This window comes from Aphidius gifuensis, linkage group LG5 (genome assembly GCF_014905175.1).
Source record: "Aphidius gifuensis isolate YNYX2018 linkage group LG5, ASM1490517v1, whole genome shotgun sequence".
Taxonomy (NCBI): Eukaryota; Metazoa; Arthropoda; class Insecta; order Hymenoptera; family Braconidae; genus Aphidius; species Aphidius gifuensis.
Genome location: NC_057792.1, coordinates 6,845,247 through 6,871,345, shown reverse-complemented (window position 1 = coordinate 6,871,345; position 26,099 = coordinate 6,845,247). Strand labels below are relative to the sequence as shown.

Sequence of the window (26,099 nt, the reverse complement as noted above, 5' to 3'; positions counted from 1 at the left end):
ATTAAAAAAAAAAAAATTAACTTAATCAAGTAAAAAGTCCATTTTCCAGATGAACATAAAGATAAAAATAAAAAAAATATTATGATCTGAATTTATTGGAGCATGAGAGATTGATTAAATCAATAAAAATTGAAAAAGAAAAACAAAAAAACAATGTCATTAAATAAATTCTACTGGCTTTTAATTATTATGTCAATGAAAACTATTTAAAAATCGAAAAAAAAAAAATTATTATTTATCTAAACTATCCAAAATTAATAACAAAAAAAAAATTAGTTTTTTAATTTAAATTTAACAAAGTAATTTGAAACTTTTATGTGGTCAATTTCTAGAATATAAATAACATTACTTTGTAATTAAATTAAAATTTAATTTGAGAAACTAAATCCTTTTGATAAATTAATTAATTAAACAATGACTACTAGATATATACTTTTTTTTTTCCTTTCTTTGATTAAATTTATTTTTATCTTGATATATATAAAATGTCCTTGTCATAAAATTAAATTTAAAGGAAAAAAAAAAAAGGTAATTCGTTGTTATTTGTATCTAAAGAAAATGTGTTGAAGTCAACTTCAGGGACCTTGAGACAGCTCGAGGGTGATTTCAAGTTGGATTTAAACAAGATTACTAGACGACGATGCATCTGGGATATGGAGCATTGTAAAAAAAATAATAATAAAGAAATAATAAAATAAAAAAAAATATAAGACCTTGACCTTTTTTTTGTGTAAAGCTCGTGTTCAGGAGTAACGGGAATAAAATCGATTTGAGAACGAGACCTAACCTAAATGTTGGAAACATCCTGAGCTAAAATTTTTCAGGTTATTTTTAATTTTACGCAGTTTTTCTAATCAGAGCAATTCTATAAAAAGCATTCATGCAGATTTTGTAATGGAGAACAAGAAACACACTTTAATGTGTTTTTGAATGTACGAAACTAATGTTTAACAGTCAGGGAAAGACTTGACATATGAAATATATCACAGCATTTAAGAGGTTATGAAGTGAAAAAAATGAACAATATCGTAAGAGTATTTGGAGGGATAATACAAAGAAAAGCTCGTGAAACAAATTGAGTAAAAGATAAATGTTTAAAAAGGTTTTGGTAAATTAAAAAATCACATGTTTAAAATTATTAATGTAACTAATAAATAAAAACAATATTAACAACGTTATATTTTTTAAACAAAAGCTCTTTTGTTATAATATCTATTTTGTTCCATTTTCATCTTTCAAGGATATTTTTTTTGTCATACTACTGTTCTCTTTATATATTTCCAACAAGGACATTTGTCTGTTTTTACAACTGACAAACTTTAACATAAAAAAAAAAAAAAAAACACCGACAATTGAATTGACTATATTAAATTTTTCTTTTATTACTTTTATATCAACATTTTTACAGCAAAAAAAAATTCCATTTTATACATTTATTTACTTTACCATACATGTAGTTTTTTAAAATTCTTTTTCGATACTTTTTGAGGTCACTCGTAAAATAAAAAAAAATTGTATATATAAGAATATACTATTTTTTTTTTCTTTTTAGGATCAAAATATCCATACGTGCAAAAAAAAAAAAATTGTTTAAAAATGTTGAAGTATTTCTACAGCAAGAATTTCAGAGCGAAAAAAAAAATCGAAAAATAATGATATGGACGGTTTTTTTTTTATTCAGTTTTTTTTTTTTCTTGCAAATTTCCTCAGGGTGATTTTTGTCAAAGACATGCCTCGATTGTAAAACAAGTAAAATGAGGTCAACTATGTTACACACATGTTTTGAAGAAAAAAAAAAATATATATTAAAAAAAAAATCGATAGAAAATTTCAAAATTGTATATAAAATCATGAGAAGGTCTTAAAAAAGAATCGAGATAAAAAAAAAAATGATTAAACGTAAGCGATTATAGTAAATAAAATAAAAAAATGAAAAATGAAAGGAAAAAAAAAAGCTTAATGAAATAACCTTAATATTATTTTTTGTTATTGGATGATACATTATATATACAAAACTGAGTGACATGAAAAACAGCTGGACAAAAGCATCTGTCCTTTTCTTTTATTTATTTATTTTTTTTAATATACTATTTTTTTTTTTCTACGCTATTTATCAGCAATCTCGACAGTCACTGTAATAAGAGAGAAAATCAGTGACACGTGACATTTTGATATTGATTTATTGCCTGAGAATTTCCCAACCACAAAAGATATTCATTCGACTTCTATTTACACTAGACCAGACTAGACAGGAACATCAAAAGTATTGAGTTTTTTTTTTTTTTTTCATTAACACTGATAAAGAATAGTTACAATAGTTTAACTAGACAAAAAAAAGACAAGACTACTAAATTGATTTTCCAATAGTCGAGGATTTTTTTAACTAATTAAAAATCAATTAATCAAATTAATCATTTAACTGAAATACTAATAACATTATTGGAAAATTTAAAAAACAAAAAAAAAAAAGGTTTTTGTTTTAATTGTAACTGATAGTTAAATATATATAGAATATTTTTAATTATGTGATACGTGATATGAACTTGCAATTTTCAAATATAATTATAATTAATTTTCTGTATAAACACGCGTCGTTTGATTATCTATTATTATTTCACGGTCGTTTGAATGTAGGTCATGAATCGATAGTAATTGTAAAAAAAAGTTCAGACCACTCAACCAAAAAGCACCGGAAAAATATATTAATTTTTGATTACGACATTTAATGGAGAGCTTCTATTATCATAATCATTAACAAACTCATCAACAGTTACCATCAATTTCTATAATACATGTATCGATTTAGTTTATTCAACAGTTTGCTATTTAATTTATTCAAAACAGAGTCTATTTATTGGAGAACAAAGAAAATGTATAAATATTTTTCATAGATAAATATAAATTGAATTTTCAACTAAGTTTTTTTTACTTTTATTCGTTTTTTTTTTATTTTTTAAAATTGAAAATGATTATAAGACTTACAAGTGGTTCCAAATAATTACGGAGTATTAGAATTCTCTATAAAATTACTAATTTTACTAATTTTTTAAAGTCGATGACGATAGAAAGTTCATACTGCAACCAAATTAAATTTATTTAATTTAAAATGAAATTTTAATTTTAATTTTATTGAAGATATTGAAATAGTTATAAAAAAATTTAATGATTTATTAATAAAATGTTTTATTAATATTTAGATTTCATTATTATAAATGAATTTAAATTTATTTTAAATATTGTATTGTTTATTTTTCCTCTCGACAACTTTGAAAAATTCTAGCACCTTTTTTTTTAATATAGCTTTATAAATTCTGGAGGATTTTTGGAGCTTTGAAAGGAGCTATACACAAGTTTATGTGCATTTATAGGCACCTTGAAGTGACGTTTTTTATCCATACCACAGTAGTATGTATTGAGAAAGAGAACATGAAGGTCGAAAATATATCCAGGGTTTAAATTTGTGCCCCGGGATTGACCTTGACATTCAGTGCTTTTCCTGCAAGCTCTTGGCTCGTGGTACTTTGATATATATGTACATATTTAATCACATAAATCCACCCACATTACCGACTTCATAGTATTTACTTATTGAATGTCAAGTTTGATTTTGAGGATTTTAAAAAAATAAATACAATAAAACGTAATACCTGGCAAGTTTGATTATTAAATTTTGTATTTTTTTGAATATTTTTTCTATGAAAAATTAGTAATAATTGTTCGAATAAATATATATATGTAAACCTGACGTAATTCAAAGCTCAGATAAATAATTAGATCATAGCATAGAAAATTAAATTTTCAGTTGAAAACTAAAAAAAAAAACATTTTATTAAAATAGAAAATTTTCAACTGAAAAATATGTTTGTTTATGGTTGTTTTTAAGTAAAGAAAAAAAATGAATAATCTTTATTAAAATATAAAATAATTAATAATAAAAGTAAAGTCAAAGAATAAATTTATTTGAGATAAATAAAAGAAAAGAACAATAAATATTGTTTGAACTGGAAAAGTATATGCATTTATACTTTAAATGAGATAATTTACCTTGGGGCTTTTCAAGGACATGAAAATATTATTCAATTTTAACTCAACAAAAAGATGAAAATGCATTTATAATTGTATTTTTATTTTTTTTACCATAAAAAATATAACCTTGAACTACTTTTTATAGTTACACGTGGCTGATTATTTACGTTAAAAGTTGTGAAGATTTTATAAATTATAAAATTTTTGACGTATGATTTTATTATCATTATTTTTTGTGATAAATGCAGAATAAAAGAAAAAAAAATAAATGAAATTATTTTTAAATTTGTTTTGGAATTTTCTGTATTGAATTTATAATGCTTCAAATGAAAGCCGCACATTTCGGTAATTAGTTTTTTAATTGCGCTTCCTGGTAAAAATATTTCCCCGAATTTCTTCGTAATTTTCTTTCGGAAAAATGGCTCAATAAAATTAAAAGAAATTTATGGATTTATATTTTTGAATAGATTCATTTCAGAGAATATAATTTCATGATTTTTTCACTGGAAATATTAGTCGGATAAATTTATAATTGAATAAGCTCATTTAAAAAAAAATTTATCGCAGGTAAAATTCAAAAGCTGTGTTATTTAATTTAACCCCAAGCCGAGAGAATAAAAAAAAATTTCAAATTTATTTATTAATTAACAAAAAATCCATGTTATTTCTATGAAGGTCAACATGTGGGCAGTTTGTTTAAAGAATAAATATAATTTGATATAGAAATTAAAGCACAGCAATCCACTGTGAAACCGAAAATTTTCATTTGAAAATGGTTAACCAAATTCTAGAGCTTTGTTAACAGCTTTTTTAAAACTGTTGTAGATATCCATTTGTTCGTTGTTGACCCAGAGGTAATGCCACGTGCCAATTTTCAAAAATCAATTATTATGAATATACCAAATTGTTGTGAAACTCATGCAAATATTTACCAACTGGAATTTATTTTCTCTATATATTATTAGCAACACGGGATGGCGTTGACTATGCTAATGCCATCAACCCACATAATTTTTGATATTTATTGAACATAAATTTGATACTCAGAATTTTGCCCGGAGCTATAGTTTAATAATGTATACAAATATTTAGTGATGAAATATCCTTGATAATTAATACGTCAATTTATCATCAGTAATACGGTTTATATAGTGCACGAGGATATGCAATTATAAATAAAATTTGTTTAATGATTATTCAATAATATTTTATGGATTCAATTATGTTAAACCTCAAAGTATTAATAAACTATTTTATAGTTTATGGATAAAAAATTTTATTCATTGACAATAAAAATTTTATAAAAAAAACTGAGTTACTTTTTTTATTGGAGAAATTTAAAGTGTCATTGGTTTTTTTTTTTTTTCTTCCAATCAAATTCATATGTCGTGTAAAATATTATTACTTGATTAAATCGCTATGAATAGTTTTATTAGTGACATCACAGATATGACCTTTTACGCTCATTAATAAAAGCTGACAGTCATAAAAAAAAATATTTTTAAAAAATAGAATAAAAATAAAAAAATTAAAAAAAATAAAAAATTCGCTCGTGTTAATTGGAAGTATGAATATTTAATTGAAAAAAAATTAAAAATCAAAAATAATATAAATGTTTGATAATTTAAATGAAAAAAAATAAATAAATAAATAAATATTTTATAAGTATTAATTTGAAATTCAAAAGTTAAATTTATTCTCAATTTTATTTTTTTCAAATGTAAAATATTAGTACAAGAAATTTCCACTGTAGCGCCATCATTTTAGTCGAGCTTGCAAGCTCAAAATGATTATCTACTTTACCATTGAATATTAAGTTGATATTTTACCGACAATCAGCACAAAAAAAATTTAAACAAAAAATTATATTATTAATTATAAACAATTGTTAATGATATTTTGTTTTAAAATATTTTCGTTAAATATTTAAATAATAATATAAATTATGATGAATTATCATTGAAAAACAAGAAATTTAGTGAAAAGCTCTCTTAGATGGCGCTGCAATAGAAAAAAAACTGTTATCAGTAAAAATATATAATTGTAAGCACAAAAAAAAATAGAAAAAAAAGTTATTGAAAACCGAGATAAAGATAATGTTGAACATTACACGCCAGACTTTAAAAATCGATTACTAATGTGCATGAAAGCTAGAAAATAAAATAAATGAAAATAAAAATGAAAAGCTCAAATCGCAAACTGAAACTTGAGAGAATGTTAAGTGTATAAAATTTTTAGATCCACTCTCAAAGAGAAGAAACAAAATGAAAAATAAAATTGGAAAAATTCCTCACTCACCAAAAAGCTTTTGTTCATAATATTTAGAAGATGATAAAAAATTCTTTTTATGAAGATTAAACGTACCTGAAACAAAAGAAATAAAAAACTAAATTTAGTATTTGGTGTTTAAAATTATATGATAAACCTATTTAAAAAATAAAAAGTTTATTTATTGACAGCTTGGGAATATTAATTTATTTAATAATAAGTAAATGAATTTTTTTTGATTAATGTTTTATGATGTCTTTTAATTTTTCACGAAAACCTAAAGTAAAATATAAACAATCAATAAAAATATAAAAAAGTATAAAATCGAATTTTTAAAATCAAAAGAAATACGAAAAAAAAATTATTTTATTTTGAAAATAATAAAAACATAAATAAATAAATATCAGAAGAGTTTAAAAAGAAAATATTTGGTATATAAATATATATGTCAAGAAAATAAAAATATGCAAAAGAAAAATTTTTCTTTTCATATTGAAAAATTATTTCATGTCTCTTTTATATCTTAGATTGAAAATATTTTAGTCTCAATAATATTTTAAGTGTCACGACAGAAGTAAAATTAATAGACAGAATAATAAATTTAAATTACATTTGGATTTAAAAATACAAATCGTATATATTTATTTTCTATATATTTTTTATGTAAATATATAAAAAATATATTTAAAAATTGTATATACATTAGAATAAAACTCATATTTATAATTCAACTATATTTTAAATATAATTTTCAAAGTTTATATTAATAAAATTTCATTCAAAAATAATATTTCTATCACTAACTCACAATTTCTTTCCAACTAATATTTCAATTACTAAATAAATACATTCACTAGTTACTTTTAATAATTAATCATCGATTATTTTTTGTTCTAAACACTCTCATTTAATTTCAAAACTTTCCTCCATGCAAAACTTTTTTACCAAAATCATAAAAAAAAAATTTAATCACCAACATATTGTATGAAATAAAAAAAAATTAATATTATACTTCAAGTTTTATTTTATCGAAAAACACCTGGCTTATTATTGGCATTCAGCCAAAATTTACTATCCAAGTATAAACTATATAAAAAAAATCATAGATAACCAAAAAAAAATAAAAAAAAAAATAACCAAAACAAACCTTGACAAAGATGAAAAATGGTACCTTTAAAACACGTGCAGCCCATAATAAATCCCATCATCACCGTATAAAATCAACGTATCTGTTTATTGGATAAAACATTAATTGACACTTTAAAGAAAAACTTTTAACACTCTTGCCACAACGACACTTTGTATTATAATAATTATTAACACTTGATTCAAAATCATTAAAATACATATCGTACACATACACATAAAATTAAAAAAAAAAAAAAACTTCTTTTTTAATTTTTTTTATATCTTAATTTGGTCACTGACTAACGGTCATGTTTTAATAATAATATTTAAACATGTTAAGAATAATAAACATTCAATTCTTAGCTGTCAATTTATTCATCAAAAATAAAAAAATAAAAATATTTTAAAAATGTTGCAAATATAATTTGATATTATTTTTAAAAAAACATACAGTTAAAAATTATTCATAATATATTTTATTATGTAAATTAAAAATAATTTTTCATTATGTTTTTTGTTTTTTTTAATTCTGTCATTGACAAAATTATTCTATAGTTATTTTAATTATTTTTTATTTGAATATTATGATGATTGATAAAGGAAAGACAAAGCTCATGTGATGAATTACGTTATATTTGTGGTTAATAATAACAACGAGAAGACACATAATTATATATCCGCATTGCGACGATTTAATAGTTAATCTATTTGTAGATAATCACACATTGAATTATAATCATTGTACTGTATATAAAGTAAATAAAACTGACATTCAAATTGAAATTTAAATAAAGGAAATTACATTAAAGTAATATGTAACATATTAATACGAATTAATTTATTTGTAAAATTGTTTAAATATGTAAAAATAAAAAAAAATCATATTATGGAATTTAAAGATTGAATTTTATCATTTTCTTTTTTTTAATTAACAAAAGATAAATAATACGTGTGTTTACTGATGATAAATAATTATCAGTAAATTGCAAGAGATTATTATTGTTTATATACTGAAATAATAATGTAGATAAAGTTAATGCAAGGACAATTGAATTGAAGAATTTTTTTATTTTTTAATTTATCATTGTTAATTACTTGTTCCGATTAATATTGGATTAATATTTTCTAGGAATAGTCTGTTTTTTTTATCTTTAATTTATATCCTTAGAACCAGTTTTTTTTTTTTTGGCAATGTATTTTTTTTTTTTACGCAAAACTGCAAAAGAATTGGCCTAGTTTTATTTTATAGAAAAAAAAGATCTTTATGACCTATATAGTGTTTCTTGATAAAATAAAGACATCAATTTTACAACCCTTATTTTCACATTGATATTTTTTTAATTTATCATTTTATATATTTTTTTTTAACTGTGTATACAAGGATTTTTTTAATTTAGCATTACTCAAATATTCGTAAAAATTTTCTAGTTTTTTATAAAGTTTTTTCCTTTTCAAGGATCGATCATAAATTTTCAAAAGCTCAAGCACGTCTTCAAGGTATTTCTTTTTCTTTGTTAGGTCTTCATTGACTTTCTGTGCATTGCAAATCTTTCCATATGAAGAAACTCACAAAACGGAACTAGCCCTTTTTTTTTACTATTTTTTTTTCGCGATCTTGGCTAATCTTTTTTTCTATGAATTTTTTTTTGAATCTTTTTTTTTTTCTTTTTACAAGTTTTGAGGACAAGCTTTCATAGATCAAACTTTAATCGCAGTTCTTTCAAGAATATTTAAACTTAGATGGCAACATAAAAATTCTCTTTTTAAAAAAACATAATTTTTTCTTTTTTTTGTTTGTGATATTGTTGTATAATTTACAAAGAAATGTCTATTATTGATTTTTTAATTATTAATAATAATAATATTATGAGGAACCTGGCAAAAAAAAAAAAAAAAATAGAATGAAGTACAGAGACGGGGTCAACGGCCCCTGGTAGACGACCTTCACTTAGCATGATTACTTGACTCAACTTCCTTCCGAGAAGAAAAAATAAAGAACAAATAGAAAAAAAAGTTATTCATGTTTTAACAGCACTCGACCAGTAGAAATGTAAAATAAAAATTACACTATAAAAATGAAAAAAAAAATACATAATTATATATTCAATTATGAGCAGTGTGTTTTATTTTATTTATTTTTTTTGTTGAATAATTTTGAGAATAATTCATAAGTATAATTTAATAAAAATTACAAGGATCAAGGAAAAAAACTTTAGAAAAATAAAATACGAATACTTCTAAGTGCAACGAGTTAGTATCAACAGATTTACGTGGTACAGGCATTGAGTAAGGATGTCTGTGTTGACTGTGCATATTTTAATGGAAAAGCCCTTGTATAGATTTTCAAAAATAAAAATACAAAAAAAAATATAAGTGTGTAAACAGAAAATAATCCGATGAGAAAACTAAATATTCGGTGTATGTATAAAAAAATAAATAAATAAATAATATAAGAAAAATTTATCAAAATCTTTTTGTCTAGTTGGGGAAAATATAAGTTTTATATAGCTGATAAATAATTATATTTTTTGTTTTTGAATAAAGTTTTAATGTCCAAAGGATTAGACACTGATAACGTCACTGAACTACTTTCATTAAAAACTATCGTAAACTTACTTAAAATTAACTTTTGATAATTATATTTGAAGGAAGTTTATATATAAGTTGAAATAATAAAATTTAAAAATTAATAATACATTTTTTTTTATTAATAATGATTATAATTATTAAATTTTTTTATAACAATTTCGATGTCTTCAGTTACAAATGATGGATTTGTACTTGAAGATAGTATTTATAAAAAAATAAAATTTCATTTTAAATTAAATAAATTTTTTTATATATTCATCAAAACACCTTATTGATTATTTAAAATAATTTATTTAAATTATTAAAAATTATTATTTCATTAGTATAAATTTTTTTATATAAAAATAAATATTAAAAAAAAAAATTCATCTTATATTATTATTAAATAAATTAATATAATTAATAATTAATTAATTTTATATTATTAAATAAATTTAATTATCAATAGATTTAAATTTATTCAACAAATTAGTAAAATCAGTATTTCATAAATGATTCCAATATTCCATAATTAGTTTAAATCATTGGACAGTATCTAACCTCACTAAAAAAATGCTAATACAAATAATAGAAACAGTTAAAAGTATTAAAACAATTTATAATATTTATTAGTGAGATAAAAATTTTCATTATAAATTTCATTGATTGAGTCACACCTTTATGTCGCCGTCCGATAAAACACCAATTCAGCATTAAACATCACCGTGTAAACATTAATTGAAGGTTAGGGGTTGTTTAAGTAAGTTGAGGTCAATAACTCTTCTTGTAACTTCATTGAATACTAAATGAATTCATTGTTCTATTAACATAAATATTTCTTATTTGTTTATCCTATGATTATTATGAATTTTCTTTTTCACTTATTAACTTTACTGAATTATGTTTGTTTCTTAATTATATTCTAAACGTCTTATCACTACACTTTCTAACAGCGTAAAGACAAAAAAAAATTAATTAAAAATAATAAAAAAAAACTAAATATAATTTTGATGTACTATTAATTTTTGTTTGTAAATATTTAATATAAATTGAGCAATTAAAAAAATTAGTTTTTATCACATGAATAAATAAACTGAATGCCATTTAATTATCATGATGTTTTGACGAATATTTTTTTCAAGTCACACATCAAGGGTGATATTTTATTTCAAATTTAATCATCAACATAATCATCCATGCAAGCAGATGAACAATTTTTTTTTTCTCATTAACAGAAAATTTTTAACGCACACAAAATAAATAAAAAAAAAAAACTTTGCAATATGAAAATGAAAGAAAATAGTAATGATAAAAATATATATAGAAAGTGAGAGAGAGAGTGACAATGAGAAGAAAAATTAATATAAGAAAGTTATATTTTTATTTTTTAGTGAATCAAAGCATATCCGGGCGCGGTACCCAATGACTCCGGTCAAGGCACCACGTAGGTCGTGAGGTCACATAAAATAATACGGTCGACGCACGCCAATACAATTTTACTTTCCAAATATAAACAATAATAAAAATTAAAACAATACCGATAAATTTTTTTTTACACCATTGTTTTTCTTTATTTTATTTTTTTTTTCGTATTAATTATATAATAATAATAAACATAATTAATTATTCAAATACTTGAACATTTGTAACCTCAGAATATTTCATACAAAACAAGCCCGGAGAGAGTATCGATTTCACAACCTGGCAAAAGCTCAAAAATCATAATTTAAAAAAAAATAAAAAGTAGATAATTATCTATACTTTTATATTATTATTATTTTTATATTTTTTATAGAAAAAAAAAATGATTCATATGAATTTAATATTGTAAATCAATAAAACACATTGTTGTTAAAAAAAAAAAAAAATTTTAAAACAATAATAACATAAAAAATATAATTAATATTATAAAAGTATAAAAAAAAAATTATTTATTTATTTTAAAAATAAAGAATAAATTTATTTTATTTTTAATTTTTATAATAAATATTATTGTATAATAATCACATTTATATTATATTGTTTATTTATTAATTGGTTCCTTTATTATCACATCACTTAAAAATTATTTATTAAAAATTTTTATATAATAATTATTATTATTATAAAATAATATTTATTAAATTATTATTATTGATTTATATTCTTTTAATAATACAATTAACTAATATAAATAATAATTAATTATTTTTTAAATATATTTTATTGATAATAAATAAAAACTAAAAAAAATTAGTAAAATTACACGACGCGAGTTAAGGTCGGACAGTGACTGTAAAACTAACTGTGGGTGTTGCGATGACAGCGCCACCTTTTTAGTATAACATAAATTTCCCCTCACAGTTTCTCTAACAAACCACCCTTTTTTTCATCCACTAGACTTTCTTTACTCACCCCCTATAGCCCCTCTATTTCCACCTCATCCCGCAAAACATCCCCTCTCTATTATCAACCCTTGTGAAAATGGCTCTGCCTCATGGCGGCTTGCAGCACTACGACCTCCTTCAACTCACTACTTGCAAGCTTCGTATATCACACTATCAAAATATACATGTATACATATTCTGTTTTTATTATTTTTTTATTGTCAATTTAATTTGTCCTTTTTTACACGCAAGCGTTATTAAATTTGATCTATAAAGGAGTTATAATTTATGGTTTTATATAGTTTTTTTTTTATGAAAATATAAACAATTTTTGGGTTGGCTGACCGAACACGACCTGCTTCACTAGAGTACCCTGTCATTCAATGAATTTTATATTTTTATTTACTTATGAATGAAAAAAATTGAATATTATTTTTTAAATTTTTTAACACATTCGATACTTTTAAGGGAATTTTTTGCGCACTTTACTAACGCACTTGAAGTTATCAACTTTATTAACAAATAACTTTGCAACTATTGCAATAATTTTCATGAAATTTTGAATTATCTGCATAGCTATTTTACAAACCACATCTAAAAGTTTGTTCATTAATTTATTGAGACCATATAACAAGGTACTCAATTTTTTCTAAAGCATAAAAAAAAAGAATTTATATATTTATTTTGATAGATAATATTTTGAAAATAAAAATATTATTTATATAAAAATAAGTAATTCATTGATGTGTAAAATAAATTATATGTAATTTCCTTATCATTTACATTAATCATTATTTGTTGAGGTCACTCAATGAGGACATACCAGTTGAAACAAATCGATAGTAAATTATAAATTAATTTGTTCATTTGTGGTTTTCATATATTTGTTACAAACATAATTATATTCTATTTTTATTTTATTTGTTTTGAGTCATTCGATTATGACTTGATAGCATCAGAGACCTTTTATTATGATTCTAATCCCGAGGTGAGACATACAACGGAAATACAAGATTTTGTCTCTTGAGATTTTAAACTACCCTTGTGGTTTTCCTGAGTGACACTTTAGAATAACTAAATCGAATATATACTTAGTAGTAAATTCAACACTATAAATTTACATATTTATAGGTTATATTTTTATACATCGACCAATTGATAATCGATAAATTCATAATAATATATCGGAACTGTACCAAATATTTTTGCAGCTGTTTCTTTTTTTTTTTTTTCATATAATTTTATTAGATTAAGAAAAACTTAATATGTTTAATAAGTTTTTATAACTTTTTTCTAATAATAGATATCAATACATTCTCAAAGTTGAAAAGCAATAAAAAATTATATTTTAAAAACTTTTATAGAATTTAATTATAGTTAAAAAATGGTGAAAAAAAAATTGTTTTAATATTTTTTTTGATTCATCAATTTTTTGAAAAGATATTTTATTATCATTATTATTTATTGATTTAATGTTGAACTGAATATAAATGATTCTCGTTAATTTTTTTGATAACAAATTAATTTTTTTTTTTATGCTTAGACTATATTTTTCAAAATTTATATGTCCTTTAATTTATAACAAAAGATTAATGATTTTTTATTTCTTTCAAGTAACGCTGAGTGATGAAAAAAAAAACATATATAAATAACTTGAACTTCGATTTAAAGTTTAGTCAGGTTTCAATTTATTGATTGTTCTTTTTTTCATCATTTTGTTAGCATATAGCGATGGTGTGATTAGACAGAGCTACGATTGATTGATAAATAAATCTAATGAAATTGTAAGCTTTTACTCAAGGCCATGTATATTTTCAAGTACTTTCATGCTTAATTATTTTCAAATACCCCGCTCAAATTTATACCCAACCTAACCTCCAATTGCGTCAATGAATTCTTCAAACATAACCTATTTGTCCATGTGGCAAATAACGATTTTCCATTGTAATTATAGTCAAAAGTATTTTGATAAGTTTAAATCATATAAAACAGCAGAAAATAAATTAATAATTAATTGCAAATTAATCTGATATAACAAGAAATTTGTAGAAAAATATATATCTCTAGCTTGTAACATATGTTGTTGGATATTTATCCACATATATCCAACATATTGAGTTCGCAATTTTAATAAGAGTTATATATTCCAGTTTGAAATTATTATTATTTTTAATAAAAATGTATAAATCAATATTTTAATAGAGATGTAGAACGACCACAGAATATTTTTAAGTTAAAGCCAACAGAGTTGTACACATTTGAAGGTAGAGAAATGTTGGCATATACCTAGCTACCAGTATCGATCCAATGGTACCTATGGTGCACACTGTGAGGAAACCAAGCCTATCACGACGCACTGTATTTTTTTTTTTTTTTTATATATACTTTACCACACTGATGCCCTATTGTTTGGTTTTTCCATTTTTTTCTTTACATTCTTTCTATATTATTATTTATATATATAAAAAATAATAATATAGGAAGAATATATATATAGTTTCTATGCTATGGCTGCTTGACAAATGAATGTCAAGCCAGTAAAAAAATTATGTATTTTGACATAAACAAAAATTTATAAAAATGATAAAATTTCCAAGATTAGTTGTTAAGAAATTTCTGTAATTTATAAATTAGAAATACATGGTGTATATCTAATACACAGGCTATCTGTATTTATTTAACTCTAATTTTTTATGTACATGTGGAGTATATTAAAAATATATTTTGATGAAGATATTCATCCAGGCTATTAATTGGGATATATTTTTTCTATGCAGATATGTGTGTAGCTTTTTTTTGCGTTTATTACGACGATTCAGCTAGTCTCATCACCCTTGCATGCTAATATAAGGCTTCAATTTATACCAGACGAAAGGAAACCTGATAACCTTTGAACCTATGTAATACTCTAAATCCTTCTATCCCGACAAATCCAACGAATGTTGTGAAATCTTTCGTTACCAAATTTAATATCATATGTCAACCAAAGTGATCAAATTATTTGCATTATATATTGATAAAAAATTTTATTCATTTGTTTATTTTTTTTTTTATACTATTATTTGTTTTACATAATAATTAAAATCACTTTAATCTTAAAAAAATTAATTGCTGGAGCAGCAAAACTGTGCCTTCGTTGTAACTGAACACAAGTGCTGAGAACACAACACATGTCTAGGTACTCTAACCTCAACTACTATACATATGAAAAACCTTCCAATCGATATATGTTATATTAATTTTTATAATGAGTCTAACCTAAATAATATCGAGAGATTGCCAAAAATTGTTTGCGCATTACTATAAAAATGTCCCGCTGCCCTAGTTGTATGTTTCATTTTGTGTAACTTTAATTTAAGGTTATGGTGACTTCCGAGTTTTCCAAAAATAATGTATATGCAAACAAATAAAATTAGGTCAATAAAAAATAATAATTTTAGACAGAAAAATCTAGAACATAGATAAAAAAAAAAGATGTTTTTTGATATACCACGTGGTAGTTAGAACACGCATAAATGTGCACGAAGGTATTTGAGTGTCAATGATGGGAAAAGTGACCGATCAATATACAAAAGAGGAGAAATGGGATTCAGTTGCGACATAAGTTTGTAAGCACACACACACATCAAACATAAACGCACATATAGGTAACAATAAATAAATAAATAAAACGAAAAAAAATAAGGTTCCTACCTTGAGTGTTGCCATTTAGCTGATTTGATGATGGAATTCCAGGGTAGAGGGGTGAGGGATGGGGCGATGACTGATTACTGGTAGGTCCAATACATCCAGAATGTGAATTATTTGATGAAGTTGAATTTTGTGAACCAATTGATGATTGTTGACACTGACCAAGTGTTGTTGTGATACCTGGAATTGCTGTAGATTGTTGTTGATGATGATGATGCTGCTGCTGCTGTTGGGGCGTTGGTGGTTTCTGAGTGACATCCGAATCACCCAAAGGACCTTAAAAATGTTATTTTAGAAATGAAATAATAATAAACTTTTTAACGATATGAGATTAGCTTTGCTAGTATTTAATAACTGTCGATCAATTATACATTTAAATTGAAAATTTAGCAGAGAATTTAGACAGAAACTTGAACAATGTTAATCAACAAAAACTAGAAACTAAATCAAGAAAAATTAAAAAAAGATAGAAAATATTGGTTATGTCTGTAATTATTTTGCCTTTAAATTTTTCATAATGGAAACTTAAAATTATATTAATAATACACCAATAATTTTTTTTCTATTCAATGTTTTATTAATGGAAAAATTTTATGATAAATTATCAAAAATATGAACTGTCAAATAAATTTTTCATGATAAATTGGATAGCATTAAAATAAGTTTGTATTAATTTATATACAAATTAAATTTCCAGCTTTCTGATTTAATTTTAATTAGATAATTGAAGCGTTAAAAAAGTTCTGTTGTTATATTGAAATATTTAAAGTGCTTGATGGACGGATCAGTCAAGTGAATAAATTTATATAAATATACATTTTTCATGTTCACAATAAGGCAGGATTTGAATTTTTTATTATTATAAATTTAAAATGTGTAAGCATAACCTATTTCTGTCTCGAGTAGTCAATTAATGTTGAGTTTTTACCAAAACTCCCCGGATGGGAAAAGATATAACTGAAGGATATATCCATTTGGCTTTGAAAATATATTTTGGATATATTCAAATTATTCTGGCAATTTGAATCACAATTAAAGAAAAAATTAAAGCAATTGAAATAACAAACAAATATTGATTGATAAATCTTTTAGAAACGTGTTAACCATATTTTTGAAACTATGTTATTAATCAGTTGATGTATATGAAATAGTAGATTTTCGTTTTGGACTATTAATCTGTAAATTGATGAATAATTGGACCATTAAAATAGAATAATGGGATACTTGAAGGTTTAAATTGACCAAAAAGTGATAATTTTATGAAACATAAATAAATAATTAATGTAATAAGATAAAAATAATAAAAAAAAGCTTTAAAATGAAATAAAACTTTATATTAAAAAAATATATCACGTTTTAGTTTAAACATTATAAAGCAATCATTTTTTTCATAGCATGTTTATTATATTCATGTCTAGTGAATTAACGATAAGAAATATAATCATGCAAATATTACACAAACATATAGCAAAAATGAGGAAATACATCAATAAAAAGGTGATAAAAAATTTATATAATAGTGTTCAATCGGATAGAAAAAGCTCGAATAGCAATTTATATCTTAATACTCAACTGACCTCACACTGTACATGCACATCATTCTGTACATCTCTATAATCGATTTTTCCATTACCCATAAATTCAAAGATATCCTTGTTTATAAATAAAAATAAATAAACATGAAAACTAAACGAATGAATTCGCGATATAGCCTACAGGTTTTTTAAATCTATTTTCATTGATCATATATCAAGGATGATTCGACTAAATCATGTGAATCATGACGGCTGAAACTATTTGAATAAAAAAAACAGCGAAATCAGCATAAATGTTTTGGAAGTGTTAATGGGAACAAGCCTAGTCTATTTCAAGAAAATTATGTTATTTAATGGATTAAAGAAATAAAGCTATTAAGCTCTATGTAATAAGCTGTAAAATTAAATTTAAAAAAATGCGAGAATATTAATGTTGAGTAATTAGTTAATAGTAACTCACCATTTTCTGGAATTGTAGAAATTTGGCTATCCGGAAGGAGAATTCCTTTTTGTACAAGTTCTTCGCGATTTGCACGAACTGATATTTTTCGTTCCAATGCTAAAAAACAAAAAAGATGGTATTATTAACGTTAATAACTGATTGAATGAGAAATTAAGAGGATCAAAAAAATACTTACATCGTGATGCAGCTTCAAATTTTTCAGATTTCTTTTTCCGTTTCCATTTCCAAGGTTTAAAAAGTCTACCAAATGTGGAAAATTTACTTTTTTTTTCAATTGGTGGTGTTCTCGTTCCAGAACCCAAACTATTTGTCCGCAGTGCTGCACCATTTTGTTTTTTTGCTGTAACAAAAATTACAAAATAAAAAATCAAATTTTTAGAAAATTTAATACAGATTGCTATTTTACCATCTGTAAGTTGAGCAGAAATCATTTAATTTCTGTATTACCAACAATTCATAATATTTCAAAACGACATGTGAAAGTATTGAAACCTAACGTACCAATGAAATAATTTTTTTCTTATTACATAGCATATTAATAATAACGATTTTTGATTTTAGCAGAAAAAAGCTATAAACGATTATTGAGACATTGGAGTTTATTTTAGTAGTTTTCACAGTTATTCACTTATACATTTACAGTAAAAATCAATAACCGATAAGTGTTCTCGCATGACAAGGGAACAATTCAATTTTCTTTCAGACTTGCTTTCAATATTCGTTCAAAAATTATCGGTAATATAATGAATTTTCAAGTATGTCTCAAGTATCTCGAGCCAAGGGATAATTATCATGTATTTTTAATTAAACTAACATTGTTTATGCAATTTTTTTCACTGATAATTTTTTTCTATTATAATTATTATTTATTTTCTAACCTTTAAATCAATATACAAATATTTTCTAACCTCTAAATCTAACAAAGAAATCATGTTTGAATGGCATATCTATAACTAATCTTGCGAAAGTTTAAGAACAATTCAACTGTTTCAAAAAGTTAATGAGACATTTGGATGATATTCTTAATAACTTTGAGCAAATATGTGAATTAATTAATCAAAAATCTAATTTTGCAAAAATTTATATGATAAAAATATTAATTAAAAAATAAAATTGGTCACTTTATCTCCTAGTTTTATGAACATTGACTGTTTGAAGTTAAAAAAAAAATTATTTTAAGAATTATTGAGGGTTGTACGTAAATTAGGGTGTCTCGGATTGGGTAGGTCCAAATTTTTAATTGTTTTTTTTTTTTTTACTGATTAATCGATATTTTTTAATTTGTCTGGTAATGTCATGCTCCCTAGTATTGACATTTTCTACCACCAAAAATAATATTATAACAAGACCTTAATTTTCATACGATCCTATAGGCTCAAACTTCCCCAAGTAAATTGATGATGCAAATAAGATTTATTTTGAATTGAAAATTTTATCTCAACCTCAAAAATGTCATAAGCTCTGATAACATTTATTTTCTCTAATGAAAAGTGATAGATGTTTTTAGAAAATAAGCTTTGGACACAGCTTGTATGAATGATACAAGAAAATAATGGCTGAAAACCTGACGTTAATATTACACTCGCATAAGGGATGTTGGAAATGGGAGAGATTGATACTGGTTACCATGGTTACTATACAGTGCTTTGTTTTCTGTTTAAAATTACCTGACAGAGTACACTCAGACACACGCATGCTGACTTGACAAGCAAAGTAGACCCTTTACAATTTAATATGTCATTTTATTTTATTTTTTTTATTTTTATTTTAAATTAGATAGGGAGTTCAATTGTTAAGAGATCAAAGATGTGATTTACTTGAATGCTCATTATTTAAAAATTGGCATTTCAATAATCTTAAGAATTCAAATTGACTTTTTCATTTTTTCCTAGGGTTTTTTTTTTTTTTATCAAGGAACTTTTATTGATTTACAATTCAGTTATTTTCAAATATTTTTAAATTAAATCCTAAATTGATATACGAATAAAAATTAAACATAAAATTCTTTCCAGTATTTTTTTTTCTCAAAATAAATAGAAGCAAAAATTAACTAACATGTGATTAAATATATTTTCAATGAGTATATACAAAAGTATTCTTGAGCAATCCACATAATCGGAACTGGAAAATGCAATTTGGCTGTTACGAGTCGTCGATTATGAAGAACGAGGAAGGTCATCATGGGTGCAAAGCTTGCGCAATAAATAATAACCCAGTATACATGTAAAAAAAATTTAAATAAAATTGAAAAGTCTAACTGCAATTAAATTAAACCATATATATACTATTCCAGTAAAAAATTTTACAAGCAATTTGATAATTTTTTTCATCAACTTTTAACAAAATTATAAATGATATAATGCATTTTTATTCAAAATATATTGTTGAAAAATACTCTGTAAAAAATTTCCAGACCGTAAAAAAATAAATAGAAATAATAAAAATAAATAAACACAAATATAATTATATATAGATATATCAATTAAAATAAAAACAAGATAGTGTTATCAGGCCGTGAAGTAGCCTGACAAAGACAAACACTACCACTCGATTTTCAAGTGAGGACTAACGGAAAATGTGACTTTCCAAAAATAAGAAAAAAAATATATATATATGATAGTATACAGCATCAATAACGATTTCTCGTCAATGGACCATAGAGAAATGATCGTGCCCTATTTACCTTCCCCTCCACGCCACTTACATTAATAATCTCAACACCGAAGAAAAAAAAATAAAAAACAATGAATTTCTTTTTTAATATTAAGTACACAAGCTTAAAAACAATTTAAGTTGCATTTAAAAAAATAAACAACCTATTTATAATTATTTTTAAATATATATAATTTTATAACTTTACCTATTCCATTTTCGTCGGTGCGTACATCCGGCTTGCATGTGTACTTCCGTAAAAAAAGGGGATAAAAAAAAAAAATTGTTGTTGTTTTATTTTACAAAGAAGGGGAAATAATATATATATAATGGCAGAGGCACATGTCTTTCATATATAAAGCTATGAAATAACGCAAGCGTATACGACTAGCACCGTTAACCTCTTATTCTCGTATATCGTGTGTATTAAAACAAGAAATGAGAGTCTTTATTTTATCTCCTTTTTTTATATTTTTTAATTAATTAATTATAAAATGTAATGGCAGTTTTAATTTTATTATTGATTTTTAATCTTATCATCCAAGATCTAATGTGTACCAATGTAATGATCGAGTCACTTGTTGTCCTCAATGAATAAATAAATAAAAAATTCCAGGTAGAAATCTTGTGTCAAATTGAGCTCACTTTTGCTAGTCTCAGGACAAGAAATTAAGGTTGAATGTAAGTCCCATAGTTGGAAGAATTTTAGGGTTCAAAAGGGCACCCTTGTTTAGTAATGGAATTTTATTAAGCAGTGTATAATAAATTTATTTAATATGAAACTTTTTGACCTCAAATTGACGTCGATTTGACTTAGAAAATCAAAAAGTTAGCTCAATTTTGACTGGGGATAACTTTTTTTTTGAAAGGAAAATACATTTTAGATTATGTGCATCTGTGATTGACTGATAACGAATTCAAGTTGACGAAAAATTCGATTTGCTGAAATTTGTTACATCAAGAAAGTTTAAACATGTAAATTCTATATATCAAATCAGGATCGAAGAAAACGTTTAAAATATACTTAAAGCTCAAGATTACAAATATCGACGAATTACAAATATCGACGTATTTTCATTTTTTTTATTATTTAATTGTCTATTCTCTATACTATGTAATACAGATTACACTTTAAAGTAAAAATACAAATTGTATGAATGCCTATTTTTCAAATTGAATTTAAGTATTATTTTATTGACTGATATATTAAATTGTTAGATTGTGTCATTGTACTAAATGAACTAAAATAATCATAAATTCTAAAATATTATACTATGTATTGACAATGTAAATAGAATAAGCGTAATAATACTATACTAATAAATGTATTGTATGTAGATTATATGTATGACAGCCTCTATACTTTGTAAACATACGTACACATATTTAAAGAAAATACAAATTGTATGAATGCCTATTTTTGCAAATTGAATTTAAGTATTATTATTATTTGCGTATTTAAAAAGTTACATTGCGTCCTGTCTAAAACACACTGAGTGAACGGATTATAGATCTACTGTACGAAGCAAAAAAATAAGTAAATAAAATAAGAATATTTATATGTGTACATTGTAAATATGTATTGAGTTTATTACACGTGGATACTGTGTTTCGCGCACTCAACCGATGAGTCATCAAAATAAATAAATAATATAATGATCTATTATTAATAATATTTTTTAAATTTATATATAAACTTACTTTTAATTTTAAGAAATTGCAATTTTAAATTATTCTTTAATTTTCATTTTATTACGGAAATAATAATTATTATTTTTGAGGAAAAGAGGAAGAGATATTTTAACAACTATCTAGTTTTTTTTTTTTCTCTTTTTTCGCATAACTGCAACATGACGTGGGATAAAAGAGTCACGTGTATTTAATGTGGAAAAAAAAATGAATAAATAAATGAAAATAACAGTGTACTTTTGGATGAACTCTCAGAGACATAAACAAGCTGGATGATGATGATCATCATTACCATCATCATGATCGTGAATAACAAGAAAAAATATTTTTTTTTTGTTATATTGCTATAAACATCGACATGTATATGCGTGTTTATATAAAAATAAATATACATCTGTGTATGGGTAAATGTTAGATTGGCATTTTGTTTTTTTTGTATCAGTGTTATTACCGAAACGACCTGACGACCTTTTTATATTCGTCGAGAGAGAATGCAATAGCAATGATTGAATTTTTATTATTTTTTTTTTATAATTTATTTATGTCATTTATAATTTATTATTAAATACAATATTTATAAGTTATAAAAAACTAATCAATCGAATTCAAAAATATTTAAATTCATATCTAGCTATTATTTTTTCAAGTGAACTTTATAAATTTTCGATTCTTTATAAATTGTTTGATTATTTCAAGTTATTTTTCTTTTTTTTGAGAGAAAAATTGAGCACATGGAACTGAAAAATTTTAATAGTAAAGAATTGGGCATGATAGATTACTAAGTCAATCAAAAAATATCAATTATAAAAACAAAAATAAAGAATCGAAATTTTGGCTTATCTAATTCGAAACACTCTAATTTACGTACGACCCTGAATCATTTGCATTGGTTAATGCAATAAGATAATTTTATTTTCCTTTTAATTTTAAACAGTCATTGTTCATAAACTAGACGAGAATGACTGTTGTCTTTTTTAATTAATATCTTCGTAATAATAATTTTGTAAAATTAATTTTCTCAACTAATTGTTATGACTCGAAATTTGAAACACATAGCTTATTTTAATTCTCGTTAATTAATTCAATTTTAAACTATCAGAAAAATTGTATAATTATTTTAACCATACAACCTATAAATTTCATTAATTTTTTTTCGATAAAATTATCGAAAAATATGCTCTAATATCATTTTTTTCAATTTTGCGTTTAATTCGTTTTTTTTTTAAGAAGAATTTAACAATAAGGTGGTTTTAAATTTCAATGTCAATGGGATAATACGTAAGAGAAGTATATACATTAACCAAAAATAGCGGTGATGACGAATGACAATGATACAGCTGATAGGATTTCCCACATGTTATTAATCCCGCATAACTTGAAAACACCTACGCGTTCAGTAGGCATTTGTGTGCTCAGAAATTGGGAGTGGAGATGACATACCTTTCTACTTTTCATTGCAATGTTATTCTAAAGTTGAAACTGACTGGAATATTTTAGATAAAAAAACTTGAATCATAAAAAAATAAAGAAAAAAAAAAATGTGTTTGACAATGGAGAGAAAATTATACCAATTAAGTTGGAAGAAAAAAAATAGCAGAAAAAAAAAATAGTATCAAATTATAACATGTCGTATTTAATTACTATTAGACCTCAAATTATGATTAAATTTCAACATATCAATATAATTTACTGAAATAATTTATTTCAATTAAATAGGTGAGACAATAATTTTATATATTCACTCACTCGTAATTTACCTTTGCTTTTTTTAGCTTTCACAGAGTTGAGTGACCTCATCATCATTTGATAAAATCATCAAGGTCAATTATCAAATTGAAAAAAATATAAAAAAAACAGGTATATTTTTTTGTTTATCCTGGATAATAATTTTTATTTTTTTATGATAATAGAAAAAAAACTATATTTGCAAAATAAATAATATTAAACTCGTTTACTTTGACTGACTCTCCTACAACTGGCTTAAAACTTGCGCACGGTCATCACAAATGCTTCGCGACCCTGGAAACTTGCCAGGCTGTACCAATCATAGACGTGAATACTAAATAAATAAATAAATATAATAAGTGAAAAAATATATATTTTAATCATTCGAAATCTTGAAAAAATAGTTGAAGAAAAAATTGAATTGATTGATTATGGACTTCCGGTAAAAGTAGTGGTTACAATCGTGGCGCTACTTTATATCTTAATTTATTTTTATTTATTTTTTTTTGTGAAAAACCCTGATGAGAACGTGACGACGAAGAACGCCTTCTATCAGAATGACACAAAAAAATAAATTGACTGAAAGAAAAAAAATAGATAAATAAACAAAAAATTGTAATACTTTTTTTTTTTTGTCCACTGATAAAGTTTTTTCTTTGGAAATGAATTGGCTTGTCATAATTATTTTTGCAATTTTTTTTTTTCAAGAAGAAGGGTGAGTAAACGCAAGCGCAAAACTAAAAATCCAAAAATGATGATGGAAATGATTCGATGAAGTAGTAGGAGGTTTAACAAGAGTCAGTGTCTATTTTAGTATTTTGCAAACCAAGATGAGTATGAGTAAACATACTACGTGTAGCTTATTTGATGTATCAACGACCCTGTACTAAACCAAAATTACAATACAGTTAAACGGTCAAGGCTTTTTTATTTGAAAATATTTGGTATTAAAACTGCATATCACAGAAAAAAATCCTAGTAAATAGTTTCCCGAGAAAAAAAATATACTGTAGCGTGTAATTAGTATAAAAAACATTATCCTATATATTTAAAATTAAAATTAATCATTATAAAAATAATAGAAGCATAGTAAAATATAAACATAATGATTTAATGACAATTTTGAATTTATCAAAAATTATGACAACAGTATATATCATAGGATAAATAAATAAATATTTCATTTACCAATTTATTTATTTTTTTAAATTTACTTTTATCATACATCTTGGATAAATTTAAAATTAATTAATTTAAAAATAAATTAATTAGTCATCGTATTGTAATGACTCAATGTTATTATTATTTCAAATTTAATTTTTTTATAATATTAATCTTTCAAATATTGTATGAAAATGTTTATTTATTTTTATTTTATTATTTCAATTTATTATTATATATTATTAACGAGATAATTATTATACATCTTGGATAAATATACAATTAATTTTTTTTACTCGATAGTGGATATTTTTTGTTGTGGCATATTTTCTACCGGGTTGTTTTTCTACATAGAAATAGATATTTTCACCAGAATATTTAATTACGTAATCATCTATTAAGGTGTTAATCTTTTTTATATTTTTTTGTTTCACCAAGGTAAAATCATAACTCAAAATGGAATGTAGAAAATTGCAGTACACCGTTAAGTTTCGATTTTTAAATAATTCTACTGCGGATGTGCATGTCAATTACAAAAGAAGATTAAAATAAAATATTAAATTTAAAAAAAAACAAGTTAATCGGATCTTTAATAAAAAAAAAAAAATTATCAATAATCAAAAAAAAATATAAATCTGCATTAATGAAGAAATAAAAAAATAAAAAAAGCGTTTAGAAATTATACATAAAAATAAATAAATAAGTGTGAATAATAAGTTATTAAAAATATTTAAAAAAAAAAAAAAAATTAACAACGGGAAATGGAAATGAATCTTTCACAATGATAATATCCTGAATAATAAATAACAATTTGCGCAATTCATCTGT

At 23.5% G+C, this 26,099-nt stretch overlaps 1 protein-coding gene across 10 annotated transcripts in view; it reads right to left on the bottom strand.

Annotated features, from left to right (window-relative positions):
- The window catches only part of LOC122857398 (phosphatase and actin regulator 4B), a 60,006-nt gene that overhangs the window by 11,640 nt on the left and 22,267 nt on the right, over positions 1 to 26,099 (bottom strand). For 7 of the 10 annotated variants that reach the window (XM_044159543.1, XM_044159541.1, XM_044159548.1 and 4 more), the window contains 3 exons: positions 18,220 to 18,384; positions 18,042 to 18,140; positions 16,050 to 16,322 (listed from right to left, as the gene is read on the bottom strand). In XM_044159543.1, coding sequence (XP_044015478.1) covers positions 16,050 to 16,322; positions 18,042 to 18,140; positions 18,220 to 18,384 — 537 coding nt within the window. Of the gene's footprint in view, positions 1 to 16,049; positions 16,323 to 18,041; positions 18,141 to 18,219; positions 18,385 to 24,142; positions 24,363 to 26,099 lie in introns of those variants that run through there. The other 3 variants (XM_044159546.1, XM_044159549.1, XM_044159551.1) reach the window with 1 other exon arrangement.